The sequence below is a fragment of the Dasypus novemcinctus genome, chromosome 13, assembly GCF_030445035.2.
Source record: "Dasypus novemcinctus isolate mDasNov1 chromosome 13, mDasNov1.1.hap2, whole genome shotgun sequence".
In the NCBI taxonomy this organism is placed as follows: Eukaryota; Metazoa; Chordata; class Mammalia; order Cingulata; family Dasypodidae; genus Dasypus; species Dasypus novemcinctus.
The window spans coordinates 111,616,581-111,642,971 of NC_080685.1; the positions used below are offsets into that span (position 1 = coordinate 111,616,581).

A 26,391-nucleotide genomic window follows, 5' to 3' on the forward strand; every position below is an offset into this window, starting at 1 on the left:
TATGGCAAAAGTGCTGGTTTTAAGTACTCTTTCCATATAAATATGCAACTAAGAGTATGACTGTAGAACCGAATTGAAATGTGACAAAACTGGATAAAGAATAAAAACTGTCCCCCCAGCGTGGGACACGACACCCGGGGATGAGCCTCCCTGGCACCGAGGGATCACTACCACATACCAGCTGAAGAAGCAACTAGAAAATGACCTTGAATCAAAGATTCAATGCGGAACAGCAGAATATACCTGTCTACATATAATAACATGACTTCGGGAAGCGGTTTGACCTAATGTAAGGGGGAAATGGAAAGGAGAAATGAGATTATAAGGCTGTGAGTCTCTAAAAAAGAGTCTGGAGGTTGTCAGAAGGAATAGCCCTATGTACAACTGAACAGAGTCTAAGAGACAGATAAGGTAGATACAACCCCAGGTATTGGTTCTTTTGAGGGATAAAGAGACCCACGGGTTCTATGGTCATGGCAGAAGGGGTTCACTGCCATGACAGATGGCCCTTCTTTGGAGCTGGTGTTTCTGCGTGATGGAAATGGACTCAGAGGGGATCTCTTTTCACAAGACTTGCATGCTACTTTATTGGAATTGTAGTTGGTGCTGGGTTTAAGATATATGTAGGGGATTTGAATCTCTGGACTGATAATATGACACCCAGGCCCAGAGCCTCAACAGACTTCAGCTCCTACACTTTGACTTATTGGACTTACTCCACTCAGCTAACATGGAGTTGAAGAAGGTCAACCACCACAACATGGAGCCTAGTGTGTCTACAACTAGAAGCGGGAAGAGTGCATCCAGTACCCATGTGCAATCTAAGCCCTCACTTGACATAGGTGTGCAATGGACACAACCAATCCAATGTCCACAGAGAAAATGTGGAATGGGTGTGGGAACGGTAGCCATGGGGGCTGCTGGGTGTGGGGAACGGGAGGAAGAGATGAGATGTGGAGGCGTTTTCGGGACGTGGAGTTGTCCTGGATAGTGCTTCACGGACAATTACGGGACACTGTAGATCCCCCCAGGGCCCACTGGATGGAACGTGAGAGAGTCTGGGCTATGATGTGGACCATTGACTATGGGGTGCAGTGATGCTCAGAGATGAACTTACCAGGTGCAATGGATGTATCACGATGATGGGAGAGAGTGTTGCTGTGGGGGGAGTGGGGGGCGGGGGCGGTGGGGTTGAATGGGACCTCATATATATTTTTTAATGTAATTTAAAAAAATAATAATAAATAAATATTAAAAAAAAAAGAATAAAAACTGCATTGTAATAAGGGAAGTACAAGAATGCTAATTACCTCATTTTCATAGCAGATATTAAATTGATGCCTTCTAAAATGAAATGTGTACTTACATAAATAACAGGCTACTTACTAGCTTTTCTAATCCTTTTTTTAAAAATGGATAGAGTAATATTTTAGGATATAATATCTGTTAGAAGAAACATTTACCGGTTCAATATGAAATACCTAGAATAAGCAAATTTCATAGATACGACAGTAAATATAGAGCTCCAGGGGCTGGGGGTGAATGGGGAAGGAGGAGGGAGAATTGTTGCTCAGTGGGGAAGAATTTCTATTTGAGGCAATAAAAAAGATGGGGTAATGGATGTTGGTGATTGCAGATGTAGTGAATAATACCACTGAATTTGTACATCTGAAAGTGGTTAAAATGGGAAATTTTGAGTTGTACATGTGTTATGAAATAAAAAGTTTTAAAAAAGAAAAAAATGAACAATTCATCTTCACCTTTGGGGGATATCAACTAGAGCTATAGAAAAGAAAGTAATTAGCCACTCTAAATTACTACCTGTTTCAATCATCTTTATCTAAAACAAGGGAAACATACCCAAAATATATCATTTGTTACTCACTTTTGTGATAGTTTTTAAGATGGCAAGACGATCTGCAGGGGGTGGCAGACCCACAAAGAGTGTTTTATCCAGCCGGCCTGGGCGTAGAATTGCAGGGTCAATAATATCTGGGTTGAAAGGGAAGAAAAGTTTAAATAAATAGAACATTTAAAAATTAATTAACATGAGGGAAGCGGCTGTGGCTTCATCAGTCGGGCTCCCGTCTACCATATGGGAGGCCCTGGTTCGTGTCCCGGGGTCTCCTTGTGAAGGCAGGCTCGCCTGCGCTGCGGAGAGCCGCCTGGCCCGCAATTGCAGCAGAGAGCCGACTCAGCAAGGTGATGCAACAAAAAAAGGAGACAAGCAAAAAATACAGAAGAGCGCACAGCATGTGGACACAGAGAGCAGACAGCAAGCAAGCCACAAAGGGGGACGGGAAAAAAATAAATACAGAAGAACACACAGAGAATGGACACAGAGAGCAGACAGCATACAAAAAGCCATGGGGAGGGGGGGTAAAAAAAATTAATTACCATAAAAGATGGAAGTGACTATATGTTTAAACCTATTTGTTTCCAACAGATCCTCAACCATGCAAGAGAGACTTCTTATAGCTCACAATACTTTTTAGATACAAGATATACCTATAATGACATTCATGTTTTCAAATACACATATTAAGACTTAACCACTAATTTATTCTTCCAAAGAGGAAGTCCTTTTTCAGCAGAAATTCTGAGTCTATGAAAGGCTTATTCCATGAATTCCAACTCAATGAAATTCTCAAAGTTCAACACATTGTTAAAATTCTCTTGGGATGCTAGGATATAATATAAACTTGAAAATAAGGAAAAAAGATTATTGTGAGACGCTTTCTATATTGCATGATGCACTGTCCATCAGGCTCATCATCTGACTAGAGGGCAGAGGTTCTCAAACATTCTGGTCTCAGGATCCCTTTGCAGTCTTAAAAATTATTGAGGACCCCGAGAGTTTTGGTTGATGTGGGTGGTCTCTACCATAATCAGAAATTAACACAGAAAATGTAAAAATACTTACTACCACATTTAAAAATGACAAAAATTAAACATATTTCACATTAACACAAGGAACCCCTTTCTATGGAAAATAACTTTTGTAAAACAATTAGTGGTACTTTACATTTTTGTAATGTTCACACAGTGAAAGAGTATTATGAAAACAGTTTTGACACAGATCCCCTGAAAATGTTTCCAGGACTCCCAGGAGTCTGTGGACCACACTTTGAGAATTGCTGCCTTGAACAATGCCATATACCTACTCAGGGAGGGACACTGACAACAGTAACAGCTTATCAGCACAAACAGGATTCTCAGACGGTGAAAAGGGGAAAAAAGGGGATGTTTCAGTGGTTGTAGCGCTATCACCACCAAATCAACAAGTAAATCAATTTAACTGTTTAACAGATTTTTTATTTCTCAAAATTGGGAGGGAAAGGGTAACAAACAAAACACACCAAGGGTCAGGGAAAGTGCAGGTGATGGTGGGGCAGTGCTGCAAAGAAAGAAAGTATATCAAATACAACTTCTCAGTGAAATATATGGTGTAATTAAATGTTACTCAACTCCATTTTAATATGTTTATTAGCTTAAATTTCAACAGTCTATTTATTAGGTTCAATTATTCAAAATGATAAATTTAACTAATACACAGTTTTCTTAATTTAAATTAATTCAGAAGTAAAATATAAACTACAGAGTATATATAAAAAACAGCATTGGTTATTTAATACAAAAAAGTAATAATAAAAGGACAATCAAAATTGTTCCCTAACTTTTTACTTTTTATTTTATTTTTTTAAGATTTTTATTTACTTCTCTCCCCTCCCCCCCCCCCCACCAGTTGTCTGCTCTCTGTGTCCATTCACTGTGTGTTCTTCTGTGTCCGCTTGTATTCTTGTCAGTTGCGCCGGGAATCTGTGTTTCTCTTTGTTGCGTCATCTTGCTGCGTCAGCTCTCTGTGTGTGCAGTGCCACCCTGGGCAGGCTGCACTTTTTTTGCGCTGGGCGGCTCTCCTTACGGGGCGCACTCCTTGCGCATGGGGCTCCCCTATGTGGGGGACATCCCTGAGTGGTAGGCACTCCTTGTGCACATCAGCACTGAGTGTGGGCCAGCTCCACACGGGTCAGGAGGCCCTGGGTTTGAACCCTGGACCTCCCACGAGGTAGGCGAATGCTCTATCCGTTGAGCCAAATCCGCTTCCCCCTAAGTTCTTACTCACTTTTTCACCTTTTAACTGAAAATTATGTAGTTACTACAGTCACACCCTCGATATTTTAACCAATGTGATTAACTTTGATATTTCATATTAAAGATTTAAAAATTACCATGATATTTCAGCATGTAACTACAAAATGCACTGCACAAATAAGTAACTCTAGACAGGTAAATGATTCTATCTGTAATATCAAGAAGAATGAAAGATCCTAATTTCCTTTTCAACTATCTGAAAAATATGAGGAAATTTCTGAGAGAAAATGACGATAAGAGGATGATGCAGAATAGGCAGAAACAAATGCAACCGGTCCTGTTATTCAAATTCTACTATCTATCTGCTTAAGACACAAGTGCCTGCTTTTTCTTGATACCTTGACAAGCTTAATCAAGTTCTTTCTACCTCAGCAAAATCCAGTCTTATCTAAATGATACACCTGAATATATTATTCACTCTATTATACATGCTGTGATTGTTTTCTAATTTCTAAACCCTTCATTATCCAAAAGATAGTAACATCCCTGAAGCCACAGACTGCCCTACGCTCTGAGGGGGTACAGGGCTAGGAAAACAGAAGGCACTTCGAGGTCACTCACTTTTGGCACTAACTTTACTACTTCATCTTCCCAAGTGGTATCAGGAAAGAATATGGGAAACACAGTATCTGCATTTATATATAATCCTACAATTTACTAGCAATGTGACCAAGAGAAAGTTTCTTAAAACCTCTACTTCATTGTCCCCAACTGTCAAACACAAATAGCAATACCAAATAAATAAGTATGTTGTAAAGACTAAATAGAAGAGTTTATATGTAAAGCACATTCTCAATAAGTTTTGGTTCTTTGGTTATGCTTTTAATTTTGAATAATAAGCTAATTCCCTTCATAGCTAATGAGAGAATATAATACATTATTCTTAAAGTATGTCTCAATTTCTTTTCTTTGGGAACTTAAAAAAATTCTAAACAACTTTAATGAGGAATAACTGACATCCAAAATCTGTACCTAAAAGTATCCAGATGCAACTTGAATACATTCATGAAACTATGACTATGAATAAGATAGTCAAACATACCCATCACTCCCAGAAGTTTCCCCAGGCTACTTTCATTTCTCCTGTCCTCTACTCCTCTCATCCCCAGACAGTTGTCAACCTGCTTTCTCTCACTGTAAATCAGTTTGTATTTTCTAAAGTTATATATAAACAGAATCATATAGAATGTACTCTCTTACCTTCTTTCACCCAACACAATTACTATTTTTTAAAAGATAAGTTGTGTGTTTACAGAATAAAATACAGGATTCCCATATACCATCCCACCAACAACATGCACTGGTGTGGAACATTTGTTACAAATGATGAGAGCACATTTTTATAGCTGTACCATTAAACTCTATTGTTTAACTTAGGGTTCACTGTGTAGTGTAGTGCCATGGATTTTTAAAAAAATTTTATTCTGTAACCATATATACAATCCAACAACTCCCCCTTTAAACATATTCAGATATTTATTTCAGTGCTCTTAATTGCATTCACAATGTTGTGCTACCATCACCACTGTCCATTACCAAAACATTTCCATGATTCCCAATAAGAGTCCTGCATATTTTAAGCCTCAAGTGCCCTTTGTCTAGCCCCACACCATCTATAATCTGGATTCTGACTTATGAGTCTGCTTATTCTAACTGATTCAAATCAGTGAGATCATACAATATTTATCTTTTTGTGTCTGGCTTACCTCACTCAACAAAATGTACTCCAACTTCACTCCTTTTTAAGGCTGAATAATACTCCATTGTACGTATATACCACATGTTATTTATCCATTCATCAGCTGATGAACACTGGGGCTGCTTCCACCTTCCTGGCCACTGTGAACAATGCCGCTATGAACACAGGTGGGAAAATAGCTGTCTGACTCCCGGCTTTCAATTCCTTTGGGTATCCGCCTTACAGTGGGATTGCCGGGTCACAGGGAAGTTCTGTATTTACTTTTCTGAGGAAACGAAAACCTGTCTTCCACAGTGGCAGCGCCATTTTACACTGTCACCAGAAACACATGAGCGTTCCTATTTCTCTGCATCCTCTCAAACACTTATTTTCTCTCTCTTTTTTTAATAGCAGCTGTTCTCATGGGGGTAAAATACTATCTCACTGATGTTCTGATTTGTATTTACCTGATGGCTAACGACGTTAATCATCTTTTCATGTGCTTTCTAGTCATTTATATATCTTCTTTGGAGGGATGTCTGTTCAAGTCCTTCCCCATTTCTTAATTGGGTTGCTTGTCCTTTTGCTATTAAGTGGAGGGATTTCTTTAAATATTCTGGATATTAAACCTTTATTGGATATGTTCCCAAATATTTTCTCTTATTGTGTAGGTTGTCATTTTACTTTCATGGTAATGTTCTTTGAGGAACAAAAGTTTTTAATTTTGATGATGTCCCATTTATTTCTTTTTTGTTCTTGTTCCTTGTGCTTTGGATGCAAAATCCAAGAGACCATTACCCAGCACAAGGTCCTGAAAGTGCTGACCTAGGTTTCCTCTGAGGAGTTTTATAATCCTAGCTCTTTATATTAAGGTCTTTGATCCACTTTGATTTTGGTATATAGAGTGAGGTAGAGGTTCTCTTTCTTTTTTTTTGCAAATGGAGATTCAGTTTTCCTAGCACCATTTGTAGAAAAGACTATTCTTTCACAATTGGTCGGTCTCTGGCACCTTGTCAAAAATCATTTGGCAGGATGTGGTTGTGGCTCAAGTGATAGGGCGTCCACTATATGGAGGGTCCAGGGTTCAAACCCAGGGCCTCCTGACCCGTGTGGAGCTGGCCCACATGCAGTGCTGCTGCGCACAAGGAGTGCCGTGCCACGCAGGGGTGTCACCCGCGTTGGGGAGCCCCACGCGCAAGGAGTGTGCCCCGAAGGACAGCCGCCCCACGCGAAAAAAGTGCAGCCCGCCCAGGAGTGGCGCCGCACACACGGAGAGCTGATCGGCAAGATGATGCAACAAAAAGAGACACAGATTCCTGGTACCTCCTGCAAGAATGCAAGCAGACACAGAAGAACACACAGTGAAAGGACACAGAGAGTGGACAATGGGCAGGGGGGGGAGGAGAGAGAGAAATAAATCTTAAAAAAAAAAAAAAAAATCAGTTGGCCATAAATGTGAGCATTGATTTCTGAGCTCGCAGTTGTAGTCCACTGGTCTACATCTGTCCTTGTACTAGGACCATACTGCTTTAATTACTGTTGACTTTGTAAAAAGTTTGTTTTTTTTGAAGGAGGTACTGGGGAGTGAGCCAAGGACCTTGCACATGGGAAGCAGGTGCTCAACTACTGAGCCACATGTGCTCCTCTATAATAAATTTTAAGCTTGGAAGTGTGAGTCTTCCAACTTTACTCTTCTTTTTCAAAGTGGCTTTAGGAATCTTGAGTCCCTAATCCTTCCACATAAATTTGATGACTGCTTTCTATTTCTGCAAAGAAGGCTACTGGAATTTTGATTGGGACTGCACCAATATATAAAAATTTCTTTGGGTGGTAGTATTAACATTTTTTAAAAATAAAAATTTACATTTCTCGGTTAAATGTACTAGACACATATAAATATTTTTTGAATCATACCTATTACACAATATATTTGGTTCATAATAATGTAATCATACAGTATAGTTCTGACATCTTAATATTTATTTTTCCTATCCATGAACATGGAATGTCCTTCCATTTATTTAGGTCTTTGAGTTCTTTTAGCAATGTTTTACAGTTTTCTGTGTACAAGTTTTTTACATCCTTGGTTACATTTATTCCTAGATATTTGATTCTTTTAGTTGCCACTGTGAAATTTTTCTTGATTTCTTGTTCTAATTATTCATTGCTTGTATATACAAATATACTGATTTTGGATGTTGATCTAGTACCCTGCCACTTTGGTGAATTCACTTATTAACTCTAGGAGCTCTGTTATGAATTTGTCAGGATTTTGTATATAGGATCATATCATTTGCTAACAGGTAAAGTTTTACAATCTGTAGGCCTTTTCTTTTTCTTGTCTAATTGCTCTGGTAAGACGTTCCGGTATAATGCTGAGTAACAGTGGGGACAGAGGGCATCCTTGTCTTGTTCTTGATCTTAGAAGGAAAGCTTTAAGTCTTTCATCAGTGAGTATGATGTTAGTTGTGGGCTTCTCATATATGTCCTTTATCAAGTTGAGGAAGTTTCCTTCTATTCCTAGTGTTTTAAGTTGTTTTTTTGTTTGTTTTTATCATGAAGGGATTCTGGATTTTGTTAAACGCCTTTTCTTCAACCGAGATGATCAAGTGCCTTCATTCCTTCACTCTGTTAATGTGGTGTATTATATTATTTGATTTTCTTATATCAACCACCCTTATGTAACTGGGATAAATCCCTCTTTGATCATGGTGGGTGATTCTTTTAACATGCTGTTGGGTATAGTTTGCTCGTATGTTGTTGAGGATTTTTGCATGTATATCACAAGAGATATTGGACTGTAGTTTTCCCTTCTTGAAGTATCTTTATCTGGTTTTGGTATGAGGGTGATGTTGGCTTTATAGAATGAGTTAGGGAAGGCTCCCTTTTCAATTTCTCAGAAGCGTTTGAGCAGATTTAGAGTTAAGAGTTCTTGGAATGCTTGGTAATATTCCCCTCTGACACAGTGCAGGTGTAGCTCAGTGGTTGAGTGCTTGCTTTGCGTGTACAAGATCCCAGTTCAATCTATGGTACCTTGTAGAAAAAAAATATATATCCCTGTGAGGCCACTTGGTCCTGGGATTTTCTTTGTTGGGAGGTTTTTGATTACTATCAATCTCTTTACTAGTAATTGGTTTGTTATTTTCTATTTCTTCTTTAAACAATGTAAGTAGTTTCTAAGTATCTGTTTCATTTAGGCTAATTTATCCGCATACAGTTGTTCCTAGTATCCTCTTACAGTCTTTTTTTAAAAGGAGGTACCAGGGATTGAACCTGGGACCTCATACATGGGAAGCAGGCACTTAACCACTGAGCTACATCTGCTCCGCTACAGTCCTTTTTATTTCAGTGGGGTCAGTAATAATGTCCCTCTTTTCACTTCTGATTTCTTCTATTTGTATCTTTTCTCTTATTTTGTCAGTATAGCTATAGGTTTGTCAGTTTTATTGATCTTATCAAGGACTAACACTTGGCTTTATCCTACACCCACACCCTTTTATTACTCAGTAATAAACAGGAATGAAGTACTGTCACAATCAAGAACTTGAACATCCTGCTGGGAGCTAATCGTAAAAGATGGCATTCTCAAAATGACATAATGAGAGAGAGGAAGAACAGACCGGTGGCTACCCCGAGCTAGGGCTGGTGAAGGGGAGGGATCAGACCTCGCAGTGATGGACTGGTTCTGCATCTTGATTGAGGTGGTGATTACACGAATCTACATGTGATAAAACTGCATGGAAATATACACATGTTATACAAATGTCGACTCCCTGGTCTGGATTTGGATCACCAGTTAAGGGCAATGTAAACACTGAGGTAAACTGAATGAAATGCATATGGGACCTCTCTGAACTATTTCTGTAACTTTCTATGAATCTCTGATTGTTTCACAGCAAAAAGTATAAAAACGTCACCTTTCTAAAAAGTAAAAAAAAAAAAAAATTTAAGAAAACTAGATCACATCACTCCCCTGCTCAAAAACCCTCCAATGGCTGCCCCTTAAATCAGAAGAAAGCCCACAGGGCTTGCTGTGGCATCAGTGCCCCTTGCGCCTCCCCCACTTCCCCGCCTCCTGCAGTTCATTCCAGGCACTGACTTGCTCCACCCCAGGACCTTTACACTTGTTTGTTCTCTACCGCCTATGCTCTTTTCCCTTGACTCTGCACATCATTTGGGTCTATACTCACATGTCATTTCTTCCAGAGAAGCCCTTCCAGGCCATGATATTAGAAAATAACATTCCTCCAACGCTCAGTCATTCTCTACTCTTTTATCCTGTTTTCTTTTAAGTTATTTGATTGTCTGTCTATTCGGTCCCTTATCAGAATATATGCAGGCAAAGCATTTTTCTGAATTGTTCATCTTTGTGCTCCCAAAGCTCAGTAGGCCTAGCATATACTAAAAACTGAAAAAAAAAAAACCTGATGGAGTAAATCTTTTGACAGATTAAGGAAAATCACATTGATGTGAATGACCTACAAAACCAAACCATAAGGTGAATATACAGTTTGCCCAATAAAACAGAAAACATAAGAAAGAAAAATAGAGGCCTGAAGGATTAAAGATAACTGCAGAGTTTTTTTTACATTCCTATTTCCCCTCCTTTTCTGTGAGTGCTCTGACCAGTAGAGTTTGCCTACTTTGGGTCCACCCTTTAAGACGTTTGGCTGCTTGGAGTCCAGTTGCCATGTAAGAAGCATGAACACTCTGAGAGACTGAGCCAGTGGAACCCCAAGACGCATGGGCAGGCCCTGGATAATGAGAGTGGGAGGAGAGAGACAGAGAGGGAGGCAAGGAGCGACGGCGCTGAACGCGTAAGTGATGAAGTCATTTGGCAGGGATTTCCGAGCCCAGCCATGCTGACCGACAGCAAGTGGGTCAGAGAGGAACGTCCTGGTCAAGACCTGCCCAAATTCCTAATTTACAATCTTGCAAGCAAAGCTAAATGGCAATTTTAAGCCACCAAATTGTACTGTAGTTTGTTATGAACCAATAGCTAACCACAACAGCAAGCAAGAAGGGATTCCTCAAAACTGAACAGAAAGTAAGTAAATGTTATAGAATAGTATACAATGGGAAAGAACTGCCAAATAAGCATAAATACAAGTGACAAAGACCTAGAACATCTATTTTTACCTTGTATGTAGGCCATCAATGCAATGGGGTTTTTGTTATGGGGGAAAAAAGGAATGGGTGAGGTGAAGAGGAGGGAAACAATACAAAAATATACAGAAGGGGGAACCAGCAAGATGGCGGCGGAGCAAGGAGCTCCTAGAGTCAGCTCCTGCTACAGGGCAGTTAGCAAACACCCAGAGCTCTCTGGAGCAGCTGAAGCACCTGTTTGGGGACTCCATGAGGCCAGAAGAGCATCCTGCAAAATCCTCGGGGGAGTGGAAGGAGGAGATGCCCGTCTGCAGAGAAGACTCATAAGTAGAGGCTCCATGCCCCGGAGGCTGGTGCCCATCCTCCACTGGAGGCACAAGCCGCCTCAGGAGATGCTCCGTGGCTGGAATTGAAAGCTCCACTTCCCCAAAACAGGAGGAAGAGACAATTGGGCATCAATTTCAGCTATGATGAAGAAATTTAGTAGGCTAAAGTATGATCCTGAGAACAGCTAAGGTTTGAGCCTGTCCAAGTGAGAAAGAGGCTGGGAGCCACCATCTTAACTCCACACCTGGCAAGAGGGGAAAAGGGGTGGACTGAGGATCCCAGTGCTGCTGGGACCAGCTTCTTCCCATCCAGGCCAGATGGCAGCTCTAGCCTAGGCTCCAGTGCCACCTCCAGCAGGGAGGAAGCTGCGGGGACCTGCGCCAGCCTCTCTGGGAAATTACCGGCCAAGCCGCGAAGGCGAGTGATCATCCTACTCTGAGGGCAGGAGCCACCCCAGGAGCTGCTGTGTGACAGGAATTGGAAGCTCCATTTCCCAGAAACAGGGGAGAAGGAGATGGTTGGCTGCCGATTTCAGCTACTGAATGGGAGACCAGGCTGGCTAAGAGATAACCCTGGGAACTGCTGGGTGTGAACCAGCCCAAGTCAGAAAGAGGCCATTCTGACTCCGCCCCCAGCCTGAGAGGAAGCTGGGCTGACGGAAACTCTCAGTGACCGCAGGAACCAGTTTCTTTCACGGAGGCCAGCCTGCAGCCTGCCTAGGCTTCAGCCCCGCCTCTGGCAGGAAGGACACTAAGGAGCCCTGCACCAGCCTATCCAGGTAACTGCAGGTACCTTGGCCTGGCATAGACTGAAAATCAGAAGTCTACCAGGGCAACTGTGGTCATCTTGGACTTGCACTGCATAGATTGCTGCCCACACCTGCAGCTCCATCCCTGCCCCAGGTAGGGGAGAAAGGGCATGAAGCTTCATCATTCTCTCTGGGCAACTAGAGTCTAGGCCTACACGTGGATTATCCCACATAGTTGTGACTCTGCCCATACCCCTGGCAAAGGAGAAAGCTCGGAGAAGCTTCATTGGTCCCTGGTGCAATGAGGGCAGCTTGAGCCTCCACAGCTTATAGCCCAACTACCTGCTTGGCTCCTACTGCATAACCAGCAAGGGAGAAATGATAGGAAACCCTAAACTAGAGAGAAATACTGCACCCAGAAAAAATACTCTAGTAAGCCAGATGCCAAGACACCAACAAAAAATTACAATCCACACCATGAAACAGGAAGCTATGGCCCAGTTAAAGGAACAAGATAAGCTTCCAGATGACATAAAGGAGTTGAGACAACTAATTACAGATGTTCAAACAAATCTCCTTAATAAATTCAATGAGATGGCTACAGAGATTAAGGATATTAAGAAGACACTGGATGAGCACAAAGAAGAATTTGAAAGCATGCATAGAAAAATAGCAGATCTTATGGGAATGAAAGGCACAATAAAGGAAATTTTAAAAAACACTGGAATCATATCATAGCAGATTTGAGGAGGCAGAAGAAAGGACTGGTGAGCTTGAAAAAATGGCCTCTGAAAAGGAACATACAAAAGAAGAGATGAAGAAAAGAATGGAAAAAATTGAACAAGGTCTCAGGGAACTAAATGACAGCAAAAGGCAAGCAAACATACGTGTTATGGGTGTCCCAGAAGGAGAAGAGAAGGGAAAAGGGGAAAAAGGAATATTTAAAGAAATAATGGCAGAAAATTTCCCAAACCTATTGAAGGACATATATATCCCTGTCCAAGAAGCACAATGTACTCCCATCCAAAAAAATTCAAACAGACCAACTCCGAGACACATACTCATAAGAATGTCAAATGCCAAAGACAGAGAATTCTGAGAGCAGCAAGAGAAAAGCAATGCATAACATATTAGGGATATCCAATAAAATTAAGTCTGATTTCTCACCAGAAACCATGGAGGCAAGAAGATAGTGGTCTGATATATTTAAGATAATACAAGAAAAAAACTTCCAGCCAAGAATCTTATGTTCAACAAGGCTGTCTTTCAAAAATGAGGACGAAACTAGAATATTCACAGATAAACAGAAACTGAGAGAATTTCTAAGCAAGAGACCAGAATTTCAGAAAATACTAAAGGGCGCGTGCTAGAGCCTGAAAAGAAAAGATAGGAGAGAGGGGCCTGGAAGAGAGCCTAGAAATGAAGATTATATCAATAAAAGTAAGTGTCAAAAGAGTGGTGAAAATAAAATATGACAGATAAAACTCAAATAGTCAGGAATAAACTTAACCAATGATGCAATGCATTTGTATTCAGAAAAATGCAACTCAGTGTTAAAACAAATCAAAAAAGGCCTAAATAACTGGAAGAACATTCCAGGATCATGGATTGGAAGACTAAATATCATTAAGATGTCAATTCTACTCAAATTGATATACAGGTTTAATGCAATCCCAATAAAAATTCCACCAGCATTACAGAAAAAATTGAAAATATGATCATTAAATGTATCTGGAAGGGTAAGGAGTCCTGAATAGCCAGAAACATCATAAAAAGGAAAGTGAATCCTTACCTCCAGACTTTAAATCATAATACCTACCTATAGTGGTAAAAACAGCATGGTACTGGCCTAAAGACAGACACAATAGACCAATGGTACCAAATTTATGGTTCAGAAACAGACCCTCGCAGGTATGCTCAAGTGATTTTTGACTAGTCTGTCAAAGTCACACAGCTCGGGCAGAACAATCCATTCAACAAAATGTGCTGAAAGAATTGGACATCCATAGCTGAAAGAAGGAAAGAGGACCCTCACCTCACACCTTATCCAAAAATTAACTCAAAATGGATTAAAAAAACTAAAAATAAAAGCAAGAACCATAAAACTTCTAAAAGAAATTATTGGAAAATATCTTCAAGACCTGGTGGTAGGTGGTGGATTCTTAAAGGAGATAAGAGAAGGACTGAGTGGACTACTGATGCTTAATGTATGTAGGGGTTTTAATTAGCTTTACTGTAAAAGTGTGGAAATGTATAGAATGGATGGTAACACACAGTGAGTAACAGCTAGTTTATAAATGGGGATGTGACTGAAAATGGTAGTCTAGTTACGTGAATGCCAACTGACAGAATGCTTAAGAATAATCTAGGAACTGAAGAGCACTGTAAACCAAGAGGTGGATAAGAACTGTGGTTGATGGTACAGATGCAAGAGTGTCCTTTGTGAGCTAGAGCAAATGTGCATCACTACTGCAGGGTGTTGGGAATGTGGAGAAGCATGGGAAAAATACAGCTGGAGTGACATATAGACTCTGGTTAGGAGTAATAGTGTAATATTCTTGCATCTATGCAAAACATGTACTGTGTTGATATTGAGGCAGTATGGAAAATGAGAGCCAAATGTACACTATGGACATGGCCATAATCAGATGATATTATTTTATCTGTAGCAAATGACACACCATGTGGTGTGCTTTGGAAGGCTGTTGTTTGGGAATTCTGCACATGTGCATGATTGTTTTATAAGTTTACAACTTGTGTCATAAAAAAAAATATTTAAAAAATAATAATAGGCTGGGTTGGGGGAAAAACACGCCAAATATAAGATAAGAACTATGGCTAGTAGTAAGATTTTGACAGTGTTCTTTCATAGTTTGTAAGAAGCGTCTCATGACAGCGCAAGGTGTTGGTGGAGGGTTAATGTATGGGGCCCCTGTATGATGTTATGCATGTTTGCTTTGTAGGTTCACAACTTTTACTATACACTTAATTGTTTATGTATGTTCATATATTAATGATATAAAGATAATAATCTGATTGGTTAGGGGAAAAATACTTTGTTTAGTAATATTTTGACAATACTCTTCAATCATTAGTTTAAAAGGTTTAAAAATAATGCAAGTTATTGGTCGTAGGGTAAGATGTTATATGTTTGTTTGATGTTATATATGTTTTGTAAGTTCACAACTATTATACATTTACTGTTTATGTATGTTTATGTATGAATGATATCTTTCAATAAATTTAAAAAAATATATACAGAAAAGGACAAAACTCAGGTATCATATGAAGATTTTGGCTATCATTCTTAACACTGGTTAAAAACACAGACTACAGACTATCAAACTCAGTTCTAGGTTTTTATAGCTAAGACGACTAGAGAATCTGTAAAGAATGCAAAGATGAATAAAGACTTTAGGGGGAAAAAGAAGAGGAAAGGCTAATATATCAAGACTGTTTTATAGGAGAGGACTTAAGATAAATCTAGTGACACTGAAGGAGCAATTATTTTCTAATCTATTGAGATTAAACTAAAAGACAAGGGTGTTTACAATAAACATGAAAAATGGCTAGTGCTGTTAAAGATAAAATAGGTCACGGGAGAAAACCAAAGACTATCTTCTTGAAATCTGCTAAAAAAGACCTGCATCTGCTAGAAAACGTGAGATATGATTATCAAGGTCTCTTCTAAGAGATTCTATGGTCCAATCTCCATTATGCTCAATGACTACTACTAGTACTAATACAAAAACTGCTGACGACATTGATAATAAGTACTAAATAAATACTTGTCACACACAATTAGGTACAATACCCACATTACCTCAAAAACTTTGAGACAAGCCTGTCAAGTAGGTATTAACCCCATTTTACAGATGAAGAAATGATGGTCAACAAGATGAAGGAATACATGCCCAAGATTACTTGATAAGAAGTATTAGAGCCAAAATTCAAACCCAGATCTGTATGATTCAGGAGACAGTATTTAGTTATTCCCAAAGTCAAACTGTGAACTATAACCGTACTTTCAATTTTGCATTTAAAAATGAAATGGTATATAATTATTCAAGGTTTTGGTTTCCACAGTAACTTATAAGAAATGAAAAAATTACATCAGTTTAATGACTTCTAAATCCATTTAAGCAATTAAAATACTGTATCATTGCTACCACACATAATTACTATAACTATCACTGCAGTGACTCATATAGATGGAAAAGTATTAAACAATATGGAATACTTAGTTTTAGTTATTCGGGACCCAAAGTAAAAGTCACCTTCAGCACTTGCAAAATCTTAAGCCTTTTCCTAAATCCATCAAAGAATGCTTAAGCTTGAGAACAATTTTAAATAACATTTAAGGGAAGGGACAGGAACATGGTTCTAGCATAAAATCTAAAACACTTATTTTCAAGCAAAGTAAAAAAGAGTTTCTGGTTCCTGTTTCCTATAAGCTTGAGATAAATCACAGGACATCATTTCTGAGAGTATTTTCGTGCTTAAAAGTATACGTTAGAGAGAGGATGTGGAGAGAAAGAAATAACTTAAGTCACTGTTGGTGGGAATGTAGAATGGTACAGCCCCTGTGGAGGACTGTTTGACAGTTCCTAAGGAAGTTGAATATAGATTTGCCAAGGGACCTGGCAATACTACTACAAGGTATATACCCAGAAGAACTGAGAGCAGTGACATGAACAGACATCTGCACACCAATGTTCAAATGGCAATGTTAATCACAATTGTTAAAAGATGGAAACAACCCATGCCCATCAACCGATGAATGTATAAATAAACTATAGTGTATACACAGAATGGATCACTAGTCAGCTATAAAAAAGAAATGACGATGGGAAGCACATGACAACACAAATTAACGTGGAGGACATTATGCTGTGTGAAGGGCAAACACTGTATGACTGCACTATAATGAACTGAATACCTTGTGCAAACTCATGGAGCTTATAACTAGAATGTGGTTAGAGAAGGGAAAGCTGAAGGTTAATCTGTGCAGAATTGCTATTAAAAAAGTTGTTCGTAAATCTCTGAAAATGAAAAGAAATGGTAAAAGCACATCATTGTGTTTGTAACTAGCAGTGCTAACATATGGGTATGACAATGGTTGAAAGGGAAAGACTAAGGTCATATATATTACTAAAAGAAAAGCTTAAATACGTTAATATGGGATTATATAGCATAACAAAATATGTTAAATATAAATAGGGGTAATACTGCATATATAAGACTGTTTTTCTTTTAAATTCAACAGATATATGTTAATGTTACAAAATGTTAATACCAGGCAAAAATACTAACAAAGCAAAATATGGACAGTAGTGTATAGTAATATAACAATAATCTTCAAGTAAAAAATAAAAAAGAAATATACTCAGTGAAAGAAACTAGAAAAAAGGTACTACATATTGCTTGACTCAATCTGTACAAAATAGAAATACAAATAAATTAGGAAGATGGAAACAGCATAAAGCATAAAGAGACGGAGAGGTGATTATTAAGGGGTAGAGCCTTTTTGGCTTTGTTTAATTATTACTATTAATGAATATTATTTAATAATGATTGAAGAGACAAATGCACAACTCTGTGATTATACCAAATACCACTGTACACACTCTGGATGGATTCTATGCTTTATTAATATGTATCAACAAAATTGATTTTTTAAAAAGTATATATTATAAACGGTCTCTACAACAAAACAACTTTCTGAACACCAACACAGAAAAAATCTCTCGGGTCCTAGGCTATAATACTAAATATTTAATACAGCACATAAAATCTTTTTAAGGCTTTACATCTACTTATGAAGCATAAGGATGACTGCCCAAATTACTCTTCCTTAAGTAGGAAGTAAGCATATCATATTGTTTTAAAGTCTTAAAAGTTTTTATACTCATCTTTTATATTCTTCTTTCTTACCTGGCCTATTAGTGGCTGCCATAATGAAAACCTGCTGACGTGTTTCCAGACCATCCATCTCTGTAAGCAACTGATTTACAACCCGGACACTTGCCCCATTCTGAAAAGAAATAGATTCCCATCAGCTTTCAATTAAGAAGGAAAAAACATAACTCATTATTTCCACACAAAATTATACATTTTCTAACTGCAATGAAAGTTCTTGTCAAGAGTTAACTATTATCATTTTCTATGAACTCGATATATCCAGAGCACGCTCTTATCAGCCCATCCCACCTGCCCAGCAATCCTGGTATTATCCACAGTATAGGTGAAGAAACTGAGGATAAGATTTATTTATCTAAGCTCTAATAGCCAGATGAGAACTGAATCAAAATGCAACTTTAGGCCTAGATCATTATAAAGTTTTACACTTCTGAGTTATTCAAAGCTCTAACAGCCACGATGAACTTCTCTTTAGAAATCTATAGACTTCAGCTTTTGAACTCCAGATTCCCCAGACGTCAGGTCTCCTTGCTCTTTTGCACAGTACATAAAGGAAGATGTGGGAAACACAGGTTTTGGTTGTTCTAATATCTCCTTTTCTTGAAGCACACAGTAGGAAGTATCCCCACCTCAGGTGAATATCCAAGGAAGAGGTTCAGGGCGTTGGTAAATCAGTTACGACACAGGAATCAAAAACACACAGTGGAGGCAACAAAAGTAGTGCTGTGTTAGTTTTTGTCACTAATTGCCTTTATTCAACATAAATTTTATGTACAGAGGTGGTAATGGGGTTAACACATTGATTTCTCCAGAAAAATATTAGTTGGTGAACTTTATCATCATTTCTTAGTCACAAAACAGCAATAGTTAAGAGATTAAGATAATCATAATCTAGACTCACAAAAATGAACAAAAACAATGCCCTCCTTAAGCAAACGAAACAAAACATCAGAACCGGTAAAGGACATGACTGACAGATTTTACTATATTAAAATTATAATATTCTGAGGATTTCTGGGAAGATGGCATTGGAGGAGGGTGGTAAGGCTCAACGCTCTTACTGAAAGGAGGGAGGAAGGGCATAAAGCTGTCTCGTGAGGGGGAGGTCTGCAGACCAGGAAAGTGCTGTACATCGTCCAGGAGGGAGAGGGACGGAGAGACGAAGAAGGCCAAGCAAACACGTGCATAACCAGCCCCACTGCTGGGAACGGCCCCCACGCCACCCTCAAGGTGAACCACCTGTGCAGAAGCCGTGGCTCGTGGCGGCCAAGTGAAGGTGGAATCGGGATCTTCCTCCCTGGGAGGAGGGAGGGTGCAGCGGAGGTGGGGGGTGGTTTCTCTTGGGTGAGTTTGGCCAAAAGAGCCTGTTTAGAACCTCAGCTCTGGCCAGACAAGAATCACCAGTGAGCGAGGCTGAGACCCCTCAGTGGACAGGTTCACCAAAGAGCGCCACCTGCTGGCAGGCCAGAAAACTTCCAGGAGTAAAAAAGGCTTTTTTGAGTTTTTCATGTCCAGACACTTGGATCTGGGCTGCAACCCATCAATGGGTCCCTGGCTCTGTTTTGATAAGCTGGGCAATTGTGAAGATTAAGAGTAAGCTGAAACAAAAATCAAAGAAGAACTGTCAGACAAAACTACTAGGAAGAAAGAGAAATTGACCATCAGCGTAAATTCACCAACATACTCAGATGCCAAGACATCAGCAAAAAATTACAAGTCATTCTAAGAAACAGGAACATATGGCCCATTCACAGAATCAAATAAAAAATCCTGATGAGACACAGGATTTAGGACAACTAATCAATAATGTTCACACAAACCTCTGAAATCAATTCAAGGAGTTGAAGGAAAATATGCCTAAAAAGTTAAAGGATATAAAGACGACACTGGGTGAGCACAATGAACAATTTGAAAGCCTACAAAGAAAAACAACAAAGCTTATGGGAATGAAATACACAATGGATCAGGTTAAAAGTACATTAGAGGAATATAATAGCACATTTGTATTGGTGGAAGACAGAATTAGAGAACTGGAGGACAGATCACCTGAATTTGAAAAAAAAACAGGAGACGACAAAGAGAAAAAAATGGAAAAAATGGAACAGGATCTCAGGGAACTGAATGACAACATGAAAGACAAATATATGCATTTCTGGTATACCAGAAGGAGAAGAGAATGGAAAAGGGGCAGAAAGAATATTTAACTAAATAATGACTGAAAACTTCCCAAACCTTATGAAAGACATAACTATCCAAAATGGACAACACACCCCAAACAGAATAGATCCAAATACACCTACTCTGAGATACATACTATTCAGAATGTCAAATGCCAGAGATAAAGAGAGGATTCTGAAAACATCAAGAGAAAAGCAAAACATCATATACAAGGGAAGCTCAGTAAGACTGTGTCAACCTCTCACCAGAAACCATGGAGATGAGAAGGCAGTGGTATGATTTAAAGTTCTGAAGAGAAAATCTCCCAGCCAAGAATTTTTTATCCACCAAAATTGTCCTTCAGAAATGAGGGGTGAGTTTAAAACCTTCAAAGACAAACAAAAACTGAGAGTTTGTTACCAAACTACTGAATTTACTAACAGGAGTGCTACAGCCTGAAAGGAAAATACAAGGCGAGAAACTTGGAGAAGAGGGAAGATGTGAAGATTGAGTAAAGGTAACTGAAAGGATAAAAAGGGTAAATAGACTATAGTAAGATATGACAAAGGAAAGCCAAAGGATAAAATGGACAAGGAAAGTAAGGTCTTTACAGTAATACCACTGAACTCTCCAATCAAAGGACAGAATGGATAAAGAACTACGAGTCATCTATATACTGTCTACAAGAGACTCACCTTAGACACAGTACATAATCAGGCTAAGAAAGGCTGGAAAGAGACATTCCACACAAGAAGTAAACAAAAAAGATCTGGAGTAGCAATCCTAATATCTGACAAAAGACATTTTAAATATGAAACTGTTATAGGAGATGAAGAAGGTCATTATATATTAATATGAGAGGCAATTCACCAAAAAGAAATAACAATCAATAATATTTATGCACTCAGCCTGCATACCTGAATGCAGACCGAGGGGCGAGGGCTGCATTTGGGTGAGAGAGTGTCCAACTTTCTGGTTCAAATGTGTGTTTTGTGGCCTCTCAGGACCTGTCCTGCATACTCGTGGTCCTGGGGTCATCTTGGACTTTAAAAATGCTGCACCCAGGTTGACTTCTCAAGACTGATCTTGTCTAAGAAGCCCGGAAAGCTTACCTGAGAAAGAAATTTCAGGAATGCCTATTTCCCAGATGTCTTTCTAAAATGTGCAATCAAGGAACTATTCCCAAAAGAGGACATTAATAAAGGAGAATTATGCCAACCAGTGATACTGGAAAGAAATGAAAGTCACGGCATCAAGGATTTTTCCTTCAGAGCAGTCTAGGAAGATATGTCTAAATTTCATTCAGTGGGGATATGGCAAAAGAAATGACAAAGGCGTGCCTAGGACCCAAAACAAACTTGTAGAAAAGATCAATAGCATATGAAATCCTGCAATAATTTCCCTCTAAAGCGAGTGTTTTTGTTAGAAAGGTGATTATTAATATTTCAAACATGAGAAGCCATTTTCAAGGAATTCACCAAAGCTAAAAAAATAACAGGCTATTCAGGGAACAAATACATCAAATGTTTTGAAAATAGACTTGGATTTCAGTCACATCTGGCTGATATACAGAGATTTCAAACTGAAAAAAGAAAATTTATGAAAGTAATCAAGTTGCGAAGTCTATCAAAAATTGTTTCTTGATTTCACCACTTCAAAGATTTCCTCCTAGTGAAAAAAACCAACATTTGCAATAAACATGGGAAGGTTTTCATGCATTATTCATTATTTGCACAACAGCAAAAAATTCACATTAGAGAAAAACCTTACGGATGTTATGAATGTGGGAAGGCTTTTCATCTGTATGCAATCATCAGAGAATTCATTCTAAGCAGAGTCCTTACAAACATAATGAGTGTGGCAAAGTCTTTATCCACTTCTCAAACCTCACAAGACATCCAAAGAAGCCGTACCAGAGAGAAACAATGTAAGTGTAATATAAATGGCAAAGCCTACACTCAAAATTCAAACCCTCCAAGACATTTCCAAGACACTGCAGAACTCATACTGGAGAAAAACCTTACAATTGTAATGCATGTAGTAAGGTTTTTGCCAAACATTCATAACTCTGGGATCACGAAAGGACTCATGCTGGAGAGAAACCACACAGAGACGCTGGATGTGGCAAGGCCTTGACACTCTGTTCTGGCCTCAAGAGCCACTGAAGAATTCACAGTGGAGAGAAACTTCACAAATATAAGGAATTAAGCAGCTCTCACACCTGTGTAAGCATCAGAATACACATCCTGGAGAAAAGCCAACAAATATAATGTGTGTGACAAGGCACAGTTCAAGCCTTTGGGAAACATGAGAGAACTGATACTGAAGAAACACCATACAAATGTAATGAATGTGGTAAGGCTTTTACCCGAATTTCAAGCCTTGTGAAACATCAGAGATGTCATACTGGGGAGAAACCTTCTGAAAGGAATGAATGAGGTAAAGTCTACACCCAATTTGCACATCTGAACAGACATCACAAAATACATACTGAAAAGAAACATTGTGAATCTAATATACATAACAATGTTTTTATGCAGAGGTCTAGCCTTGGAGATCATCAAATAATCCACAGTAGAAAGAAACTGTACAAATGAATTATTGTGGTGAATCCTTACTCGACATCAGAGAATCCACACGGAGAAAAACCATGTAAATGTAATGTATGTGACAAGGTCTTCAGTCAAAATTCAAACCTTACAATTCATCTAAGAATGCACGTTGGAGAGAAACCTTACAAAGGTACTGAATGTGGCAAAGCCTTTAGGCGGTCCTCAAGCCGCACTAGACAGCAGACTCTACATCCTGGAGGGAAACCACACTAATGCATTGTGTGTAGGGAAGTTTTTTTCAAACGTTCGCATCTGTGTGATCACGGCAGATACGATACTGGAGAGAGCATACAAATAAATATATTGAATGTGGCAAGGCCTTTAGGCCGTGGTCTGACATCAGGATTCAACAAAGTATTCCTACCAGGGAGAAACCGCAGAAATGCAGTGAGTGGGGTAAATCTCATAACTCATTCTTCCAATTGGCTGATCATCAGGAAATTCCTGCGAAAAACATCTAAGTCTGAAATCCTCCTTGGGTATTAATCAACCTCAGATGTTAAATTCTACAGGGTGATTAAAAGACAAAGTCATTTAAAATACACAAGATGAGAGTTATCAATGAAGCAAGATCTTTGCAAAGGCAAAATTTCTCTGGATTATGAAACACTTTTATTCTACTGAAGTTTTCTCAAAAAGGCTGTACAATTACTGATGACTTTCAACCTGAGACTTGCAATCTGCTGATGTCAGGCTTTATCACAGCCCTTTCATATGCCACCATGAGGGTCTGCAGGGAGTGATCAGTAAGATGGAAGGGCCTGCCCCGTCAGCGGAGTTCATTCAGATCTATGTGTCTTTGGAAGAACAAGGCACTGAATCTTAAGATGTAATACTGTATGAATGTGAATAGTGGGTAAGATCACAGAAGTGATAGAGAATATATGTAAAACTATGGTCTATGTCATCATAATTAATGTGTTCTGCATTCTTTTTTTTATTTTTTAGATTTATTTATTTCTCTCCTCTCCCCCTCACCCCAGTTGTCTGTTCTCTGTGTCCATTTGCTGTATCTTCTTTGTCTGCTTCTGTTGTTGTCAGCAGCACGGTCTGTGCTTCTTTTTTTGTTGTTGTTGCATCATCTTGCTGTGTCAGCTCTCCGTGTGTGTGGCGCCATTCCTGGGCAGGCTGCACTTTCTTTCGCACTGGGCGGCTCTCCTTACGGGACACACTCTGTGCGCATGGGGCTCCCCTACGTGGGGGACACCCCTGCATGGCACAGCACTCCTTGCGCGCATCAGCACTGCGCATGGGCCAGCTCCACACGGGTCAAGGAGGCCTGGGGTTTGAACCACAGACCTCCCATGTGGTAGACGGACCCCCTAACCACTGGGCCAAGTCCGCCGCCCTGCATTCTCTTCTACAGATTTGGTGGTGCCACAGCAGGCCACCGGATTACTGGAAAGGATTCCTCTACCAGCTAACCATGAAACAGAGCAGGTCAGGACATTACGAGACTGAGATTTTCATGGGAACAGAAAGATAAGTTATTAGAGACTGCTTATGTCATAGAGATAACAGGTGAAATGATGGTCATCTTCTCCTTTGAAAGGAAATGGCTGTTACATACTAAAGTAATGAAACAATAGTTATTAAAAATTAATCTTGGTACCTGAAGAGAGAGCAAAGTTTAATAAAAACAAACAAAAAACCCCAATACAGTGTGCATGTGTAGGATACACATTAATCACGGCTCTGCATGCATCTGGTACTATTTTATTTCAAATGCATGATAGCTGTAATGTCTCAATTAATAAAATTCAATCATTTAAAAAATATTTGTACATCTAACCTGGGTGCTCCGAAATACATGAGAAACACATGGCAAAACCGGAGGGAGAAATAGACATCTCTACAATAATAGCTGGAGATGCACTCTCAGTATTGGATACCTGGACAGAGGATAAATAAGGAAACAGAGAGCTTGAATAATATGATACAAAGAACTAGACCGAACAGACATCTATAGAGCACTCTACCCTCAAACACCAGGATATACATTCCTTTCAAGTGCTCATGGATTCTTCTCCAGGATAGACCAGATGTTGGGTCATAAGACAGGTCTCAATAAATCTTAAAAGACTGAAATTATACAACACACTTTATCATAATGGAATGAAGCTGAAATTCAGTAACAGGCTAAAAAAGGAAAAATACACATATATATGGAGATTGAACAACAAACTCTTAAATAATCAATAAGTTAAAGAAGAAATTGCAATAGAAATCAGTAAATATCTCTAGATGAATGAAAATGAGAACACAGCATATCAAAACTTATGGGACACAGCAAAGGTAATGCTGAGCGGGCAATTTATAGCCTTAAATGCTAACATTCAAAAAGATGAAAGAGGGAAGTGGACTTTGCCCAGTGGTTAGGGTGTCCATCTACCACATGGGAGGTCCGCAGTTCAAACCCTGGGCCTCCTTGACACGTGTGGAGCTGGCCCATGCGCAGTGCTGATGTGCGCAAGGAGTGCTGTGCCACACAAGTGTGTCCCCCGCATAGGGGAGCCCCACGCACAACGACTGCGCCCCATAAGGAGAGCCACCCAGCACGAAAGAAAGTGCAACCTGCCTAAGAATGGCGCCGCCCACACGGAGAGCTGACACAACAAGATGATGCAACAAAAAGAAACACAAATTCCTGTGCTGCTGACAACAACAGAAGCGGACAAAGAAGACGATGCAGCAAACAGACACAGAGAACAGACAATTGGGGTGGGGGGGGATAAATAAATAAATCTTTAAAAAAAAAAAAAGATGAAAGAGCTAAAATTGAAGACCTAATTGCACACCTGGACAAACTAGAAAAAGAACAGTAAACTGAACTAAAGCGAGCACAAGGAAAGAAATAACAAAGATTAGAGGAAAAGTAAATGAAATTGAGAACAAAAAAAAACAATAGAGAGAATCAACAAAATCAAACATTGGTTCTTGGAGGATATCAACAAAATAAAAAAGGCCTTAGCTAGACTGACAAAGGAAAAATGAGAGTAGATACAAATAAATAAGTCAGAAATAAGAGGGGATATTACCACTAACCCTGCAGAAATAAAAGAGACCATAAGATACTATAAACAACTGTAAGCCAACAAACTAGATAACGCAGATGAAATGGTCAAATTCCTAGAAACATATGAACAACCTATACTGACCATAGGGAAAAAAAGAAGACCTCAACACATTGGTTATTCCCAAGTAATGAGATTTAAACGGTCATAAAAACCTCCCAAAAATGAAAAGCCCAGAGGGCTTCATAGGTGAATTCTACCAATCATTCAAAAGAAGATCTAATACCAATCTTGTTCAAATTCTTCCAAATAACTGAACAGAACGGGAATGCTATCAAACTCATTCTATGAAGCCAATTTATCGCCCTAATACCAAAAAAAGATAAAAACACTAAGAAAAAAGAAAATTACAGACCAATCTCTGTAATGAATATAGAAGCAAAAATCCTCAACAAAATGTTTGCTACTAAAATCTAAAAGCATAAAGGAATTATGCAGTATGATCAGGTAGGTTTTACCCCAGGTATGAAAGGTTTTTCAAAATGAGAAAAATCAACTGTGATACATTACATTAATAAATTGAATGGAAAAATCACATGATCATCTCAATTGATGCAGAAAAGGCATGTGACAAAATACAGCAATTTTTGTTTTTTTTAATTAGGTACTGGGGACAGA

At 39.1% G+C, this 26,391-nt stretch overlaps 1 protein-coding gene across 8 annotated transcripts in view; it reads right to left on the reverse strand.

Annotated features, from left to right (window-relative positions):
- NVL (nuclear VCP like) overlaps positions 1–26,391 on the reverse strand; it is a 167,025-nt gene that overhangs the window by 33,330 nt on the left and 107,304 nt on the right. For all 8 annotated transcript variants that reach the window (XM_058275271.2, XM_071207756.1, XM_058275279.2 and 5 more), the window contains 2 exons: positions 17,946–18,045; positions 1,886–1,992 (listed from right to left, as the gene is read on the reverse strand). In XM_058275271.2, the coding sequence (XP_058131254.1) occupies positions 1,886–1,992; positions 17,946–18,045 (207 nt within the window). The remainder of the gene's footprint in view (positions 1–1,885; positions 1,993–17,945; positions 18,046–26,391) is intronic.